At 45.3% G+C, this 17,455-nt stretch overlaps 1 protein-coding gene across 2 annotated transcripts in view; it reads left to right on the top strand.

The window, feature by feature from the left end:
• The window catches only part of FNDC1 (fibronectin type III domain containing 1), a 92,209-nt gene that overhangs the window by 13,228 nt on the left and 61,526 nt on the right, over positions 1 to 17,455 (top strand). Inside the window, exon 2 of one of the 2 annotated variants that reach the window (XM_012759669.2) lies at positions 15,192 to 15,386. The exons of the other annotated variant lie outside the window; for it this stretch is intronic. Within the exon in view, the coding sequence (XP_012615123.1) occupies positions 15,192 to 15,386 (195 nt within the window). The remainder of the gene's footprint in view (positions 1 to 15,191; positions 15,387 to 17,455) is intronic. 2 annotated transcript variants of the gene reach the window in all.

Genomic DNA, 17,455 nt, shown 5'->3' with positions numbered 1-17,455 from the left:
GTGTGCTGAACTGCCAACCCAGAGTTCCAAGGGCCTGCGGACATGCGAGTGGGCCTAATTCTTAGGTCAAGCCTGGTGAGGTCCTTTGTTGATAAATAATAAGTAATTAACTCACAACTTCTGTGGGCAAGGCACTGGGCTAGGCTCTGAGGCACAGGTTACAGAGTTTTACTAACGAAGTTGGGATCCATGTGATATAAATGACAACCTAATGTGATCAGTGTAGCAATACAGGATCATCTAGTACTTTCTAATCCACTTCTACATGCCAGACATAGTGTTTCTGATGCACAGAGAATTGTAAGATCAGCGAGAGAAACCACCGAATTTGTCTGAGGATTTCGGTGGATGCACTTTGGTGTTGACTCAATCTACATTTTTTTTTATTCAGTAAAAGTTGGGATGTCCCATTGTCTTTTTTTATTATTATTATTTTAGTTTTCCTTTTAGTTTAGATTGTATTCTGTAGTCGAGACTTCTAGGTGACAAGATGAGGGCAGCCTCACTCTGCCACAGAATGTCCACAGGCCACGGGTCTGACAGCCTTTGACCTTTATGTTACAGAAGGCTACTCCGGTCTTTCTCCTGTAAAACATGCCTCGGCCCCACTCTGGTTTTTAATACCATCCCCCCCCCAACCCAACAATTTCCTTCTACTATGATATTTTCACATAGACTGGAAGAACTGAAGCATCTTCTCGTGGGTATTAATTCTCAGAACCCACGTAGTACCTACCGACATGCAAGCAAACCACACTCAAAGCATGCCAGACCTCGGGCTGGTCCTGTTTTCACAGCTGCATCACAACCACATTTTCCACTCTAACGCTAGGGAAGGTGGGGCCTGGGAGACAAACCCCTGTATATCATCTGAACAGATGGGTGTCGTTCTTGCAGAGCAAGAGCGTTTTGACTTGGGGCCCGTGGGGTGAGCTCCGTGGAGTCCATTGGCACTCTGAAATTGTAGTGAGTTTTCATGACAGAAAACAATTCATAGCATTTTGAGAGGTAAAGAGCAGGCTGAGTTGCAGCTACAGAGAGGGCTTGGCTAAGTGTCCTTTTGGAATTCAAGCCATGGAAAGCAGTGGCCCAGGGCTTCCAAACATGGGGAAAATCTCTCGTCAGAGTTCTCCTTGAATTCGACCAGTGCCGTACTTTGTTCTCTGACCATCCTGGCTGTGGGAGGACTTCCTTCCTCTACCCTCTGGGCCCTGATGCTGTGTATTGTTGGGGGCACTCAGCTGATATCCAATGTCTGATCCCTTGCTCTGCTTTTTGTGAGCCAAGACAGTGCTTCCCCCGGTAGATTGAGGACTGTTGCCTTTCTTATAGATCTTTGAATTAATTCATTTGTATTCTCTGGACTTTGCCTTGCTTAATAGCCGCACGTTGCCCAGTTGATTAGAATATTCATAGATGTTTACCTTTGAAGGTGGAGGAAACATTTTGGGATTTGACTGGGTCTAACTGTCTAGTCGTGTAAAGTACCGAAGCAGATTCACAATCGATAAGCAGATTGAAGAGGGGAAATTGAATCAGGTTATCTACGTTTCCTTTCAACTCTCAATTCCAATTCAAATGTGTTAGCAGAGATTAGGGAACAGGAAGACCCAAACCCACTCCTGCTGTGTGAGGAAGGAGAGCTGGCCGAGCGCCAAGTGCTGGGAGTCACATTAGCTCATTTCGTGTTGGGTTTTGATTGATGACATCAGCCATTCTGAGGCTCTAATTCCTAGTATTGATATTATCTCACATCTGTTGAGTGCTTTATAATTTTATTTCATGTTTTATTCTTGCATCAATCCTATGAGGTAGGTAGGGTAACTGTAGAAAAGGAACTAATTAAGTTTTATATTTGCAGAGAGATGCTTTAGTGGTGTATTTGCTTTGTTTGGGGGCCTTGAACAGTAGTGGGCGATCTGATTACAACAGGGGAAAAATAGGCTTTTTCAGCCTTGACTTAATAGTGATGGACATCCCCTTCTTCTTGAAATCTCTCTTCTCCTGGCTTCCACGATGCAACTGGTGTCCTGGTTCTGCTCTTTATCACTTCTAATTTCAGGTTTAGAATGTCTTCTCCTCCCCCAGTGAGCCCTCAGGCGTCTGTGTTCTTTGGGTCCCATGGGAGATGTCGAGTCCACAGCTGGACACACGGGCACGCAAAGGGGAAGCCAGGCTGGAGTTGTGAATCCAGGAGCCGTCCGCACGTGCCTGGTATTTGCAATCCTAGGACCAGGTGTGCTAAGCTGGGAGAGAGGGCAGAGGAGTGCAGTAGAGGAGAGGGAGGGCCAGGGCTGGGCTCTGAAACACTCCAGCATTTAGGGTTCTGGCAAAGGAGGAGGCGACTGTGGCAAGAGAGACCAAGAGGGAGAGGCCGGTGATGTGGAGGAGAAACCAGGGAGTGGGTGTCCTGGAAGCCAGTGCTCAGGGAGGACGGGAGAAGAGATGCCTCCAGGGGGAGAAGCAGTCAGTGGTCATTGGAAATAGAGGAAGCTGAGGACCAAGAGCTGAGGATTTGGAATCTTCTTGACATCCACAAGATCTCATTCGGTGCAGTGAGCTCACGCATCTCCATGACTTCAGCTGCCACTCGTGGCTTTCAGTTCTGTGTCTTTGGTTCTGATTATTCTCCAGGTCTACATTTGCTGCTTTGGGTTATAATCATAGCCAAGCGGCAACAAAGTGCGGTAGAAAGAACATGGTCTAGGGCTTCAGATAGGTCTGAGTTTGACTGCTATCACTTACTAGCTGTGCGCCCTTCAACAAATCACTTAACTTTCTGGGACTCAGTTTCCTTATTTATAAAAATGGGGATACCAAACAGTGTCGTCATGGTGGCTAAATAGTTATGATGATGTAGAACTCTTTTTTAACCACTTCTGTATCCCTGGTTTCTAGCTTAGAATCTGACACATAGTAGGCACTTAATGAATATCTGTTGGAGTGAAATGGCTCGCAGTAAGTATTCAACAAATGCTCATTTCCTTTCTTCTCCTTTGCTTATATATTTTTCCTTTGTCACAAATGTACACACTGCAAAACTCAAATTCTTTGCTCATTAAGTGTGCTGTGTATTTTTCCCTCTTTATGATAGATTATTTGCCTGTGTCCATTCATAACCATTAAGTGCATATCTGAAATAGTGACAAAAATGCTCCCTTAGCAACCTAGGTCATCACCAGGTCCGGGTGGTGGCCGGCCCGGCTCTCGTCGTGCCTCTGCTCTGTTTCACAACTAGCTCTCTACAATATTTCCTTGGCCTCTCATCTAAGGGTATTTTTCTGGGAGCTTTCTGAGTAATATAAGTGGTGATTCTGGGGACAGTAATGCCCAAGTATTTAACATAGTTAGACAATGACTTTCACATTTTGGGAAAAGGAATGAATTTTCAGGGAGTTTTCTTTTTTTTTTTTTTGGCTGGTATGTCAAACAGTTTATAGTAGGCTGAGTTTAAGCTGGACCAGCAAACAATGGTAATTCTTTAAGAAACTATTTCTTGGTTACAAATTGAATTTGAAGAATGTGCAAAAGATCCCACAGAAACCTGGAAAGTGCTGGTTTCCAGCTGGGTCTCTGACGCCCGTCGACGGCAGGCACAGGCCCGTTCCAGCTACAGCATCTGCTCTTCAGGGCCTTTTCCCCCTTATGGTTGCTACAAATAAATGTACCTATGGAATCCCTCCGCTTCCATTTTCCTAAACTGTTCTGGAAGGCTGGTAGTTTCTATGGGGAAAAAAATCTCATGCTCCCCTCTGGAACAGTAGCGTTTCCTTACACTCGTTCCTGAATAAAATGGCCAAGAACTTTAAAACCTCAAATCCTAATGATCAAATTCTGCCAGCTCTGCTGGTTAAGTCCCTTCCAGTTTCTGGCTGCGTCATTTTCTGGACAGATGAACTTCTCAAGTTGATGGCATACTGACAGGTAAGCATTCACATTGTCAAAATCAAATTCCCAGAGGGGATCCCATAAAAACAACAAACAGAAAGAAAATTAAAGTTAAAACAAAGCATCTCTCCTTTAGAAATCAAGAGGAAAGGTGACTTGATTTTAAGGATCCGGAAGTGACAATGTTAGGTAGCCATGGAGCCATGGATTGGGCTGCTGTCCACATCTGTGGCTAACTGTGGCTGAACACATGAGGGAAATGTTTATCTCACTTACCAATAAACCTGGGGGCAGAGAGACCGGGTCTGGCCCAGGGCTTTAACAAGGCTGTCATGGACCAGGATCATTCTCTTTTTCTGCTCTGGCTCTATTATCATTCTCAGGCTTGTCGCTTCATGTTTCGTGGTGGTGGCTGCATCTCTGAGTGTCATGATGACATCCCAAGGGAAAAAAAGGAGGAAGATACAAAAGGCCATGAGCACATAACAGCAGAGCCTCTAAAATGCTTTTTGTGGAAAAGGCAGCAGTAACTCCTCATATGTGTGGTCAGCTAGATCATATGGCCATCCTAGCTGCAAGGGAAGCTGGAAAGTCATGACCGAATGTTTAGGATCTCAGCCTCTATGGTAGAAGAAGGTGAGGGAGAAAGAAATTGGGAATGGCTTTTGGGTAGACAATCCACAGTGTCAACCACAGTGGTTTCTGAATTTGATGTAAGCTACTAAACTGTTATAAATTAGCTGGGAACCTTGGTTTGAATGGGACTAATAAAAATCCAGATGAAAACATCCCAAAAAGCATCTTGAGGGAGAAGGCAGTTTTATTTTAAGAATACTCTCTGGGCAAACCACAGTCCGTCCAGTCCTGTTAGCTTGAGAATTTGATTTTAGTGTTGCCACTTGCTGTTTATATTGAAGTAGAATTGTTCCATTTTTGTGTTTTTCTTTTCCAAGTTGGGAGCAGGGTGGGAAAGGATGGAGTGAAGTAGGGAGATAATGAAAGGGACTAATGTATGATAAACTATATTCATGAACATTCTTTCCCTTCATTCCAATTTCCCCCCAAATACAAGTAAACAAACAACTTAGTATCTAAAACATTCTAGGCAGAGTTTGTCCATAAGGAGCCATGCACCCTGGCGGTAATGGAGCATGTCCCAATGCCGGCTTTGTTTGCCAGCATCGGGGGTTGTGCAGGTGGTCTCGGGTGGAGGTTGGGGGCCAACTCCTGAGGCGAGAGGACCAAGGGGGGAGAGAGAGGTGCCCAGGTCCAGTGGGGGCTCTTTCCTTAGGAAGTGCCCACGTGCTGGCGGCACTGCCTGGCAGCCCCCTGCGTTGCCCACTTGTGTGTAGCTCCCAGGCAGAGCCAGGTGACATGGGGATGTGAATGCAGTTGACTGAAGCCCACGTGTGAGGATCACCTCGATACGCAGCCACTTGAAACGTGCCCGAGGTGGAAACTCCTTGCACAGAAGGTGCTGGTGGCGCTGGCAGTCTGGCGGGGAGAGAATCAGACTCTGACAGTCTCCATTTAAAGATGGCTACCCTTGGCAGGTGGCTGCCCTTGGAGATTTCAATGGCTTCACCATCTGGCTTCTTTGAGCGGCTAAAGAAAAAATGTGATTCACAATTGTATTCAGTGACCGTTTAGTGCCCTATGAGCATGTCGGCGTGTATGTGTGCGATTTGGCCTTTTAGTCTGAATAAACTGATGCTTTGTTGTTGTCAAAATGCTGGAAAATGCCAGAGGGGCTGGGGAGGACCGCAGGGAATTCAGGTTTCTCGGAGGTGGCTGGAGAGGTGAGCCGGCCTCCAGCTGGCTCCCTGGTCAGGAGTGAGCGCTGGACGCGCAGCCACCACGGCTCCTCACTCATCACCTGCCACCCTCCCAGGTAAACACAGCAGGGCGCTGTCAGGCCTGGGGGTGGGATCCAGCAAGCTAGCCTTGCTATGTGGGGAATCGATCCGGTGTGAGGAAGATGGACCCGGGACAGTCTGTAGAGCGTGGTCTGATTCTGTGGCTGTCCTTGATCTCCTGGGGGACCCGGGACATCTACCTGCCTTGATGTTTCTCTCTGACCCTATGACAGCGCTGTGTGGCCTCCCGTGGTGGGGTCAGAGGTTCTGTTTGTAAAACAATTTCAGCTCCCTGGAGTATTTTCCAAGTTCAGACTCTGAAGACCAAGAGTTTGATGTTATTTTTCATATAGTTATCTAACCCTAAAGAGTGAATGCCCCTGTGGAAAATACCTTTATTGAATGCCATGCATATTGAGGAATGCCAGAAGGGGAGCTGGGCTGTTATTTTAATACCAGACTCTGTCAGCCCAACACCAGCCTCCCAGAGGGACAATTCAGTCCACCCTCTGTAACGTTTCTTAGTATATCAGTCTTACATCACACAGCTACAGACAGATCTGGACTTTCAGGGTTTTTGTTTGGAGAAGGGGGATCATAAGTATTCAGCAAATATAATTCCAACATCTATTTGAAAAATTATTTAAAATTTGGTCAGTCCTTTCAGTGTCAGTCATGTTGCTAAGTACCCGGATGTTTCTGAATTTCCAAATACTCTTGTGCTGTCTAGTATCATATGGGTAACAGCTAAATTTTTCCACCTTTCCTCTGAATCGTAGTCTCTAAGTTGTATCTCACATTGATTCCTACCCCAAAGCTACACTGCAATTCTAGCACATCCTAACCTCTTCTGGCTTATCTGTTGGATTTTTGGTCAAAGACTCGTGGTTACACTGAGATCTGTGTTTTCGTCATTTCAGAGTCTGGGAAGTATTTGGTGGTTTCCAGTGTAAAACTTGAATTTCAAACAAAGATGAAATAAGGAGACTTACATAAACATGAAGGTTTTGTTGCGTGGAAGAGCAATCTTTGGTATACTTAAGAAATAATTTTAGCGTTTTTGGGGTTTTAAGGGATGAGTTTATCCCAAGAGCCCTTAACATTCCTCTGGGGGTTTCTTTGTAACTCAGACCGTCCTCACCTGCTCCTCAGCGTCCACCGCTGGCCTGGCTGGGTGCTTGAGCGTCACCTGGGAATGGCAGCCGTAACTGGTGGCATTTGCCTTTGTTTCTTTGGGCGTGTCGCACGGGCAGGTTTTTGTGACCCAAGGCACTGGCTGCGGGGGTAGCTTCAAAACGTGTTTTTTTTTTGTTTTTGTTTTTAACATTCATAGATCATCTTGATTAATAATGTCCTGGCCTGTTAGGGTCTGACTGCACATGGCAAAAACCCAACTTGAACTAATTTAAGTCTCAGAATTCAGTGGCCCTCAGAGCTACACCATGGGAAGGGACTTAGGGAGCCTAGAACCAGGGCTCCAGACGTCACTTGAACTCTCGCTTCATCTCTCGTCTCTTTTCCACGTGGCAGCAAGAGCCGGTCACCAGCAACTGCAGTGTCTTCCCTGCACAGACCCAGCCAGAAAGCACCGGCAGCATCTCCAGTCCGGCTGCACTTAGAGCAAAGCCAGGGAAGCGTCCCGGGCAGTTTGGGGTCACGTGGTCACAGGTCTGCTACCTGAAGAATTGGGGAGCTGTACTAGAGAGACAGAAATAATACGTGTCCCGGATGCAGCACAGCTTGGATTTGCCTCCTCATGCAGAGTTTAGGGTCTGGGGACTCAAAGAATTTAGGCAAATGGGAAACTTTGGATTCAATTATTCTTACTTTAGGGAATCCTGAAGAAATGGCGCCAAATTCAGTGTATTGTGGCAGAGGCTCTGGTCGTCGCTGGGGGAACCCTGACCCCGTCTGGGCATTGGAATGACTCTCCTCTGGCCCAGACTAAACAGTATAAAAGAAGTAAAAGAGGAAAGCTATTTCAACTTTAATTTCTTTTGATTTTATGCTACAAGATAAAAAACGCTTTCTTTTTGAGCTTTAAGTTTCCCCTGGGAATTTTGGGATGGGAGGGATTTCTATTAAAATCAGGGTATTTTTATATTGCGTGTATTGTGTTAGCTGTATGTTTTTGTGCCGTCATGCCATCTCATTGCTTTGGGCTCTTTTGGACCATGTAAACTGGGCAAAATTCGGGATTGGAATAGGACAGGCTAGGAGTGGATTTTCAGCCTGAAGGTCAACTTGGCTTTAGAGTTGGCTCAAGCATGACCCTTACTCACGTCTGAGCTTCCTGGGGTCCTGGCAGGGGTGGTATCCCACCCGGGACTGCAGGAAGAAGCAGGGAGGGACTGCAGGGGGTCTCCTGAAAATGGGGCAAGGTCATCCTAATCCTCACCCTGAGGGGCGGCCACAGCTTGACCACAGGTGGATCATTGCACCCTGTGGGGGCAGGGACAACCAGCTGGGGATGTCAGGAGGTCTTAAGGGGGATGCTGTTTTCTTCTTCTCATGTTTTTCCAACGAGCTGTCACTAGAGTGACGTTTCTGGCCTCTTGCTTATCCCATACTCTGCTCTATGGGGCAGCCGTGCCCGCTGGGCCAGTGGGAAGAGCCCATGTTGGCGACCTACTCTCTCTACCCGGTGGTGTTACAGGATTAGAGGCCACAGGCACATATGTCCCTTTTCAGGTCTGCCTGCGCTCGGCTCCAGTCCCACATCCTTGAGGGTGCTGCTGGGCCGGGGCCCAGGCCTGTTGCTCTCTGTCCGTACCTTGGGAAAGCAGCATGCTGAACCGTCTGTACTGCAGGCTCAGCCATCCCCTCTGGGTGATCCAATGGCCCAGAGCTGAAGAGGGGGGATGGGGAAGCAGGAAACAGGATTGTGGCCACAGGCTTGAGCCAAATTCTCCAATTTAAGTGTATCAGCAATAAATCTGATATTTTGATTTCTGACACCTTTACCTCTTTTCTCAATTTGATGTTGAACCCAAATGTTTGCAATGAGCACTTATGCTTCACATTCAGGGGAGGCCGCTTCATACAGTTTGTTGGTGAAATAAAATTAAAAGGTAATTTGTCATTTATCAGTGCAGTAGAAACATACAGTCCTGTTTTTATTGCTTGCCCAAATGTATTCCATTTGCTATTTAAGATATAACAGATGGGTTCTAAGAACCAAGGAGGTGGGCAGTACACTATGACCAGGAGTTGTGAGATCCAAAGAGTACCTCGAATCCACTTTTCAGACTTGATTTTCAAAGCAAATCAAAACCGATTTTTAGTTACTTGAGTAATTTTTTCCAGTGAGCACTTGGTAGAAAAATCAAAGAAGAAATGGCATTTGTTTTTCTTGCAATGATTCCATCAGTAATTGCTTTCTCCCTACGCAACATTTTATTGGTGGGTTTTTCCTACGTCGGCCGTGGGTTTTACCTTCATTATCCACAATGATAGCTCTACTTCAGTGCAGACACAGAAATTGAAACATTTAAGCATGTTTATCAGCTACTGTCTTGTTTCTAGAGGGTAGATGGACAGTAAATCAAACTTAAGGTATTCATTCACTCATCTGGCATTTATTGAATGCCGACTCTGGCCAACACTTTCACTGCTGTAGCATATTTGGCCAGAATCAGCCAGCTTCAGCGTTATGGTGGAGCCAGTTCAAAGCAGGTGTGCCTGGTAGAAGACAGTTCTGTCTTAGTTTCTCCCTTAATAATGCTCCCATAACCTCTTACTCTCTTACATCTGCCATCCATCTTCCTTTCGCTTTTTACCTACCTGGAGAATTTAATTAAGTAACTATATTTTTAAAAGTTGAACCAAGCAAAGAAACAAACAAAAGCAACACTTTGAATCCAGGAAGATTCAGTTACTGTTTCGAATGTCAGTTTTCTCAGCATGGTTTCTGTAGAAAGTGTGTCATTATCGTATTACTGTTACCATCGACTCCTTCTATTAGCTGATTCTGAACTTTCCTTCTCTTTATTCTGAGAAATATCCCTTGTCAGAATTCCCTTTAGAGGAAACATGTATTTTCCTTTGCTGGGGACATGCCTGTACACTTCAGGATGACTCTGAGCATCTAGTTTGGGTGCTTGCATGGGTGGTGATGTCTGAGCCACAATTCTGAGCAGTTAGATATTGTTTCATTTTGAGCATGTTCAGTTTGAGATTCATATGGGACTATGTAGACGGTATGAATATTGGTGTGGAATGGTTAGGCCAGAGATGGACGTGCAGAAACTGTTGGCTTTGCTAGTAGTTAAAGCCTGCGTAGCATCCTACATCCCCTCCCCGAAGCCCTCCTAGGATGTGCCTTTTTTATTTCTGGGAGCCCAGGACAGCTTTCTCAGAGTCTTGGGTCTCGTGGGGGTGAGGGTGGGAGTGGGGAGAGCAGGGGGTCTGGAGGTGGGACGTGGTTCTTTGGGCAGATCTTTGCCTAATGCCTTCAGGGGTTGGAATAGCTCCAGTTCTCCAGACTTTAGCTTTCGCCTTGATTCATGGGCCCCCATTCACAGAGGAGTCTCAGGATTGAAACCGGACCGTGGGAGACTGTCTGCATCAGCAACTAAAGGATTTCTTCTGGGATCAAGGCAGAGATCACTGACCGGCCAGCAGTGGACCAAGTCTGGCTAGCTGGTGTGTGTGTGTGCCCCCACATAGTGTTTTTAAAAAGTGGAATTAATCACCAATTAATATAAAATTGGGAGATTTCACACAAAAGTTAGGATTTCTAACTTCTTAGGAAAAAAACCCAGAATATCTGACAATGTGGGGCCTGAATTTCCTTTTGTCAGCAGGTTCCTGAAACCAAATTGTGCCTGTCGCTGGGGTAGATACTCTCCATAGGCCGCCCTCGTTTGTGTCACCTTCCTGGGCCTTGCAGGCATTTAAGTGAGCACTGGGTGTGTGGTTAGCACTGAGTGGGCAGGGGAGGCCTGGGGCCGTCCACCATGATGAACAGACCCTGAAGTGGTTAGTCAGGCTGGCCCTGAGGGCTTAGCTGTGGGCTCAGTCTTAGTTCTGGACTCAAAATGTTCGTTGTCCCTGGAGAACTGCTTGAGGCCTGTCTGGGGAAGTTGAAGACCCTCCAAGGACAGACACTGCAGAGCCAGTGGAATCTTGAAATCCATCCTTGAGCAGTGTGGATCTTATACTTGGGAGTTTGAAGCAAGCTGGCCTCTTTGGATGCTCTTGGGTAAGATCCGCCTGGAGTTTGGAGCTAGACCAAAGTAAAGAGTCTTGGTGCTGGCTGCACCCTTATTTTCCATTCCCAAACAAACCAATAGACAACTCATGGGAGCCATGGCACAGAAACGTCTAGCCTGGCAATTGCTGGCTCTCTGCAAGATCATCAAAATATTATTTTGCCACTGAGTCCCTGGCAGAATATCCTGGAATCTGTATAAAGTTCACTGGTTTGAGCTACGGCAGTGACTTTGCTGTGATATGAAATGTTTGAGGTATAGCAGGCCCTTGCTGGCTTCCTCCTTCTGTTGGGAGCACCTTGCCATCTGTCTCCGTCCAAAGTCAGCCGTGAGTGGGGGAGATGGGGAAGGACATAGACAGGAAATTATTTTTATTTGTCCCCAAATCCTTTAGGCTGCAGCTTAAGCTCGTTTCTTCATTTTGCATCCTGTGGAGATGAGAAAACAGCTCAGTGTGCCCTACCTGCCTGCCTGCCCTGCGAAGAGACCTCCCAGCATCCCCTCTGTCGGGCTGTAGGATTCCTGCTGTGCTGATGCTTGGGTTTGTCCTTTTGTTTTCAGAGACACAGCTCATGGGATATGTAGCTTTAAGGACTGTCCCCAGTATCATCTTCGTTGGATGAGAATGCTGACAACGATCACAGAAGGTTATGTGCTCCATCTGTGTAGCAGGGAGGGTGGTCTGTCCCAAGTGTCTTAAGAATACTAAGAATCAGTAAGGACCCCCTTTGTCATGTTGCTTCTTCATGCTATCAGAATGCCGGTTCCTCGGCACAGAATCCAGAATGCAGCCTACAGAGCCTGAAAGCACGTTCACACTCCTTCTCCTTCATCCCACATCTAGGGACTGCAGTCATTAGACCTTCCAAACGCTGATCAGGAATAGGATTCGTTGTCATACTTCCAGTCCCAAGGATGAGTTTTCTGTCAAGTAACCTAAGTGCATGCGCACTGGTTTGCACCTGCCTGAGTGGTGGCTCCCGAGTCAGGGGCTGGTTTGATGACTCCACTCAGAGCTGAGGTGGTGCTGGGTGAGGCTGGGGCGGGTTTGCTTTTTATTCGGCCCTCCTGCTGGTCTGTTTGTCCAGTCCTTTCTGAGTTAGGCATGATGCCCCCAAAATGTCATCAATTTTAAACAACAAAGTTGATAGGAATCTAGGAAATGAAAAAAATCTTCTAATCAGGCCAAGCATTTTGATGAGCCGGCCCAGGCCGTGTGTGTTGGGGGCAGGTGGGAGGGGAGGTGGTGGTGTATGGGCCCAGGCCTCGAGAGAAACAGAAATTCAGGACTGACTTTACAGGGAGAGTGACTATAAGGTTGCCTCTAAGGTCTGGTTTCAGGGTCCCTGAAAGGCTTTTATGTTAAAACAAACAAACAAACACAAAAAAACTTTCATTAGGTGACTTTCTAAGGCCTAAAATGTCACTACTAGAAAGTCCCTCCTGTGGCTTAAAGTTTTGATGCAAGAATGCAAATGTCCCCAGGAGAGCACGTCATTCACTTTTTGTACTCCTTCCAGGGAAGGGGGACAAGGAGCACACCCAGCACAAGGAGAGGTGATGGAAGGAGGGGCACGGGGGCCCGCAGAGAGGAAAACGGTGGGGAAGGTGGGCTAGAGGGTGGTAGGAATGGTAAACACAACTACAGAGGCCTCACGTTTGTGATAGGATAGCCGTGGCTGCCTAAATTAACTATGTTTTGCTGGACATGGTCATTAATCATCTAAAATCTAGGACCAATTCTGAGGGCCCATGAACTTCTGGAAGAGCTGGGCGTTGGAATTAAGTGAAGCCTTTGCAGTGGCTTCATCCCTGGAGCAGCTGTGTGACTCTGGGACGTTCACCTACCCTCTCTGTTCCAAGTCTTGATGTCCTCATCTGTAATCTAGAGGGAGTAATACTTCCCAAGGCGCGTGTTATGAGCACCTCTCGCAGTGGAAGTTTAAGTGGCACATAGTAGACACTCCATAAGCCCCCTTTGCCATTCATTTCACACTCCCATTTTCATATGTTTTAGAGCAGATATACGTCATATGCCCTTTTTCCTAACATGCCGGTGTCGGCCCGGGCAGTTATTGAGTTGATGGTACTTGATCACTGGGGAGAGGAGGGCAAACCAACTCATGCATGAACACACTTGGAAACCCTGAGTGAGCAGACAAAATGATATGCATTAGATTTTGACAGCCAGAGGCATTTTCCTCTTGCCCTTCTCTGTTCTTTTTGTTGGAGATCCTTGATGGATTTGAATGGCTGTCCTCATACTGGGCTGATGCGTCCCTTTGAATGTGGATTGTCATGTGAGTTGGAAATTATTCAATTCTGTGTCCAGGGATAAATGCAAAGCATAGCAGGGGAGAACGATGAGTACACTTGCAAGTGGTTCTTTTCATGTATCAGTCATAAAAGTAAATCGTTTTATGATTGAGGTAGCTGTGTACGGATTGAATCACTGGTGCCCAGTAGAAAAACGTGACAGTGTTTGGGTTTCACAGGTCTCACATTTCAGAATGTCTATTCAGGTCTACAGCCATACCACCCTGAACGTGCCCGATCCTATCTGATCTTGGAAGCTGAGCAGGGTTGCGCCTGGTTAGTACTTGGGTGGGAGACTGTTGAAGATCAAACTTTCCTTAAGGGAGATTTGGAATTGAACAGTAAGGAAAAGTGCTATTCACAGATTCATTCATTCAATTTCTTCCGTGGGAGAAACACCCAACCGTGAGCTCCCCTTTGTAGTTTTTGGATGTCTTGCTTTGCTTCTACACACCTTTTGGTTAGTGTGAGATACTGGATTCCTGAGAATGATTCCTGAAGTTTTTTGTGAGGAAGGGTGAATGCAAATTCGAGAAGAGTAGCCACTGTTGCTAACTTTCAATGCCCCAGAAGTGATTGGTGTGCTGTCTTTATAGTCTACCTAGCTCCCATTTCCCCAGACAGCATTAGATTGTATTTCTCCATCCCAGGCTTGTGGAAACCTCACATCTGGAATTGGGGGGAATGCTCGTGGACTTTGATTTGTACCCTTAGCCCAAAATTGTGCATGTCTCCACAATGGAGATTCTTTCCCTAATGCTGTGAAAATCTTCACACTCATGCTCTTTTTTCATCCCTTCAGTTTCTCTAAAGAGTTATCTCCCTTGCTAATCATTTTACTCCAGAGGTAGGGGGCAGTTTTGGGAGGAGTGAGTGATATATGTTAAAATCATCTGTGTTTATTCTGTTCAGAATTTTTATCCAATATTAAAAGCGCATCCTAACCAATGTGTGTTTTATCATGAAACATTCTCCTTTCCCTTTCTTCTTCTATGAGATTCCAAATGCATTTTTTTTTCTTAATGTTATTAAATTTAAAGGTTTTTGGATTCTTCTTTCTTAGGTTACTGTTTTTTCCTGAGCGTGCCTTGCATCATTGAATAGTCAGTTTTAGATCCAAGTTTGACCAAAATGTGTTTGACTGTTGCTTGAATATTTAGCCTATATTTATGTTGTGTTGTATTACAGTATCAGTTACATAGTGAGCTGAGAGATTTTGTTTGACAAAATGTTATGTTTCATTTTAGTAATTTGAAAATCAAGAATTTTCTTTGGAACCTCATAACTTAAGATAAAAATGTAATTGTGCTTCTCACTAACTTGTTTTTCTTCTGCAACAAAATATGGAAACATTTACATTAGTTATATGCAGATAAAACCAGAGTTTTATCTTCCTTTTAAGCTGTTGATGAACTTGGTTTGTTTTCTTTGAAGAAATGAATGCTTCTGTTATCTCACTTAGAATGCAATGAATATTATTCCTTATCAGGATAGTTTTATGTTGCTCTTCTCAGAGGTGTTTTAAAGATTGTCCAACTGTATCATACAAAATGCTAAGAACTTATTTAATATAGGAATGCATCTTGAGACTATGTCAAATTACTAAATTGTTATTCTTGCACTAGCAAGACAATGTAATCAAGCCAGAGAATGCCTAGAGTTTATTTTGATTTGTTTCCCGTTTGTTTTAAATTTACCACCCACGGTTATCCAAAAATATATAAAAGCTTGTGGGTTTGGTATATTTGTTTTGCTGTCATACTGTAATGATGTGCAAACATAACTGTATTTAAAGTCTTTAGGATCAAACAGATTAGATGTCATTTACTTTTTTTTGCCAACAATATCAGAGAACATAAAAAAATTCATTTTCCTAATCTGCTGTTGTCATAAGTTGATAGTTGCACTGTTTGCATAGTTGACCACCCACTGAAGCCAAGGCACGTGAAACTGCTGTCCACTAAAATGGGCCTGAAAGTCACATGGGACCCACCCAAAGATGCTACCAGTAGACCCGTGGAGCATTACAACATTGCCTATGGGAAGTCACTGAAAAGTCTTAAATACATCAAGGTGAATGCGGAGACATACTCCTTCCTTATTGAGGATGTGGGTAAGTGACACTGTGATCTTGTTGCCAGTCAGAATTAACTGTGCACCAACATTCTCAGTTACATTCCTAGGATGACTATGTGTGAGACAAAGGATGGCTGGGCCCAAGGGACCACATAGTTCTTTGGGAATGGGTGCCCAAGTTCAGAGGCTCTCGTCATTGCTTGACCGCCTTCATCTGGCCACTGGGCTTCCCCATCCATGCACTTGAACTCAAGTGCTCCTCTCCCCACATTGATGTAGCAAACAATGTTTAGTTTCTGAATATGGTTTTGGAAAATATATTGATCCTTTTTTATCTTATAGAAACTTGACTAGTAGACAACTTAGTAGGCTAATCTAGAGACTTCTAACATATTTTATAATCAGGGATTGCTCAAGTCCTATGTCCCTGTAAAGGTGTGTGGAATATATTGTGCATAGTAGCCACATCTGGCTAAAGGAACATTTTTCCCTATTTAAATTTAATTTTAATTTCATCCTGGAAGTTTGGAATATTTTGGATCTTGCCTCAATATATATTGTCACTTAAGTGCAGATGTAGGTGGTTTGGACTTAGGCTTTGAGTTGTCTCTGGATCCTCCGTCTTCTACTTTTTGGTTTCAGTAGCCTGAAATTCCATCAATTCTACCATCCTGTGGTGGCCTGACCTTAAATGGATCTTAAGGAAGTAATAGAAGTCAGCATATAGGAAACAAGGTCTCCCCATGCCAGGCATTTTGATCCTTTAGGGCTATGGTCCCCAAACCCCGGGCCGTGGACTGGTACCAATCTGTGGCCTGTTAGGAACCAGCCTGCACAGGCTCCACCCACCCCACTCTGGTCCATGGAAAAATTGTCTTCCATGAAACCAGTCCCTGGTGCCAAAAAGGTTGGGGACTGCTGCTTTACGGGATCAGTCAGCTCATCACTGCTCAGCGCCGGTCACCCAGCCATCACCTACCTCACTCTTCTCCACCTCCTGCATTTGATAGTATGCTTCCTGTGGAACAGAGCAGAGAGTATATACAAGGGAGATAAAGGAGGCCAGACTCCCAGACTCGCTTCCTCGTGGCTTCAGCTGAACATACGTTCCCTGAATCTCATGCATCACCGTGGTGGCCCCTGAGCCCGCCCTCGAGGTCAATGGGGAGTCTAGCAGGCGAAGGCACGAAGGGTCACCTCTGTCTGCTCAAACCTTGGTTGTTGTGATTGCTGCAGAGAAGAAAAACACGTGAAAAGAGAGCCATAGAACTCCCTGAAGAACAAATAGTAACTCCCAAGCAACTTTCTGATCAGTTAACTGTGTGGGAATCAGAGACATGTGGATTAAATTGCTTTGAAATATCATACGAACAAGCTCAGAGTGTGAGAAAGCGTCTTGTGAAGCTGGGTTTTGCATTCGGTCTGACCCGAGAGCATCTCCTAATTAGTCCGGCAGGTCATACCAAACGCTAAGTGACCCCAGGTCCTGCTGTGGCCAGACAGAAGTCACACCAGTCTTGATCACAGATCACAGCAGGATGCAGATGCTGTCAGCCCAGTTGCTGTTCAGGGGCCTCTGGCTTGAGGACTGAGTGAAGTTTTGTTAAAGGGAGGCTCCTTGCTTTGAGAAATGTCATTATCCTTACTGCCTTTGACAGAACTCTTACCTCTTTGACCCTTCGTTGCCTGAAATGCCCACAAACTTTTCCTACAAGGAATTGGCCGCTTCACTTACTGTTACAAGATTCTTTAGAGGAAAACCAGCGCTACTGGAGTTTTGCTTTTTGAAGCTCCGAGTTCAGGGTACACTCCCTTCATACTGTGGTGTCTCGGTTTCCTTTCTTATCTCAACAACTTCGGGAGCACAGCCAAAGAGACCTCTGCTATTTGACCTTGGCTCCTAGGTGAAGGTCAAAAAGTAAAGCCCTGTTATTTCAGGATTAGCATTTTCAAGATTCCAGGAAATATTTTTTTCTAGATTTTTGTTGAAATGGTCAAAAACAACTTGCAGATACAGTGCAGAAAACGTTTTATTGTGAAAAAGAGAAAATTTCATGAAGCTTTATGTATTGCAGTGAAGATTTCCCATGTGCTAAATTTTATGAA

This window comes from Microcebus murinus, chromosome 5 (genome assembly GCF_040939455.1).
Source record: "Microcebus murinus isolate Inina chromosome 5, M.murinus_Inina_mat1.0, whole genome shotgun sequence".
Taxonomy (NCBI): Eukaryota; Metazoa; Chordata; class Mammalia; order Primates; family Cheirogaleidae; genus Microcebus; species Microcebus murinus.
This window is presented reverse-complemented; position numbering and strand designations above follow the sequence as displayed.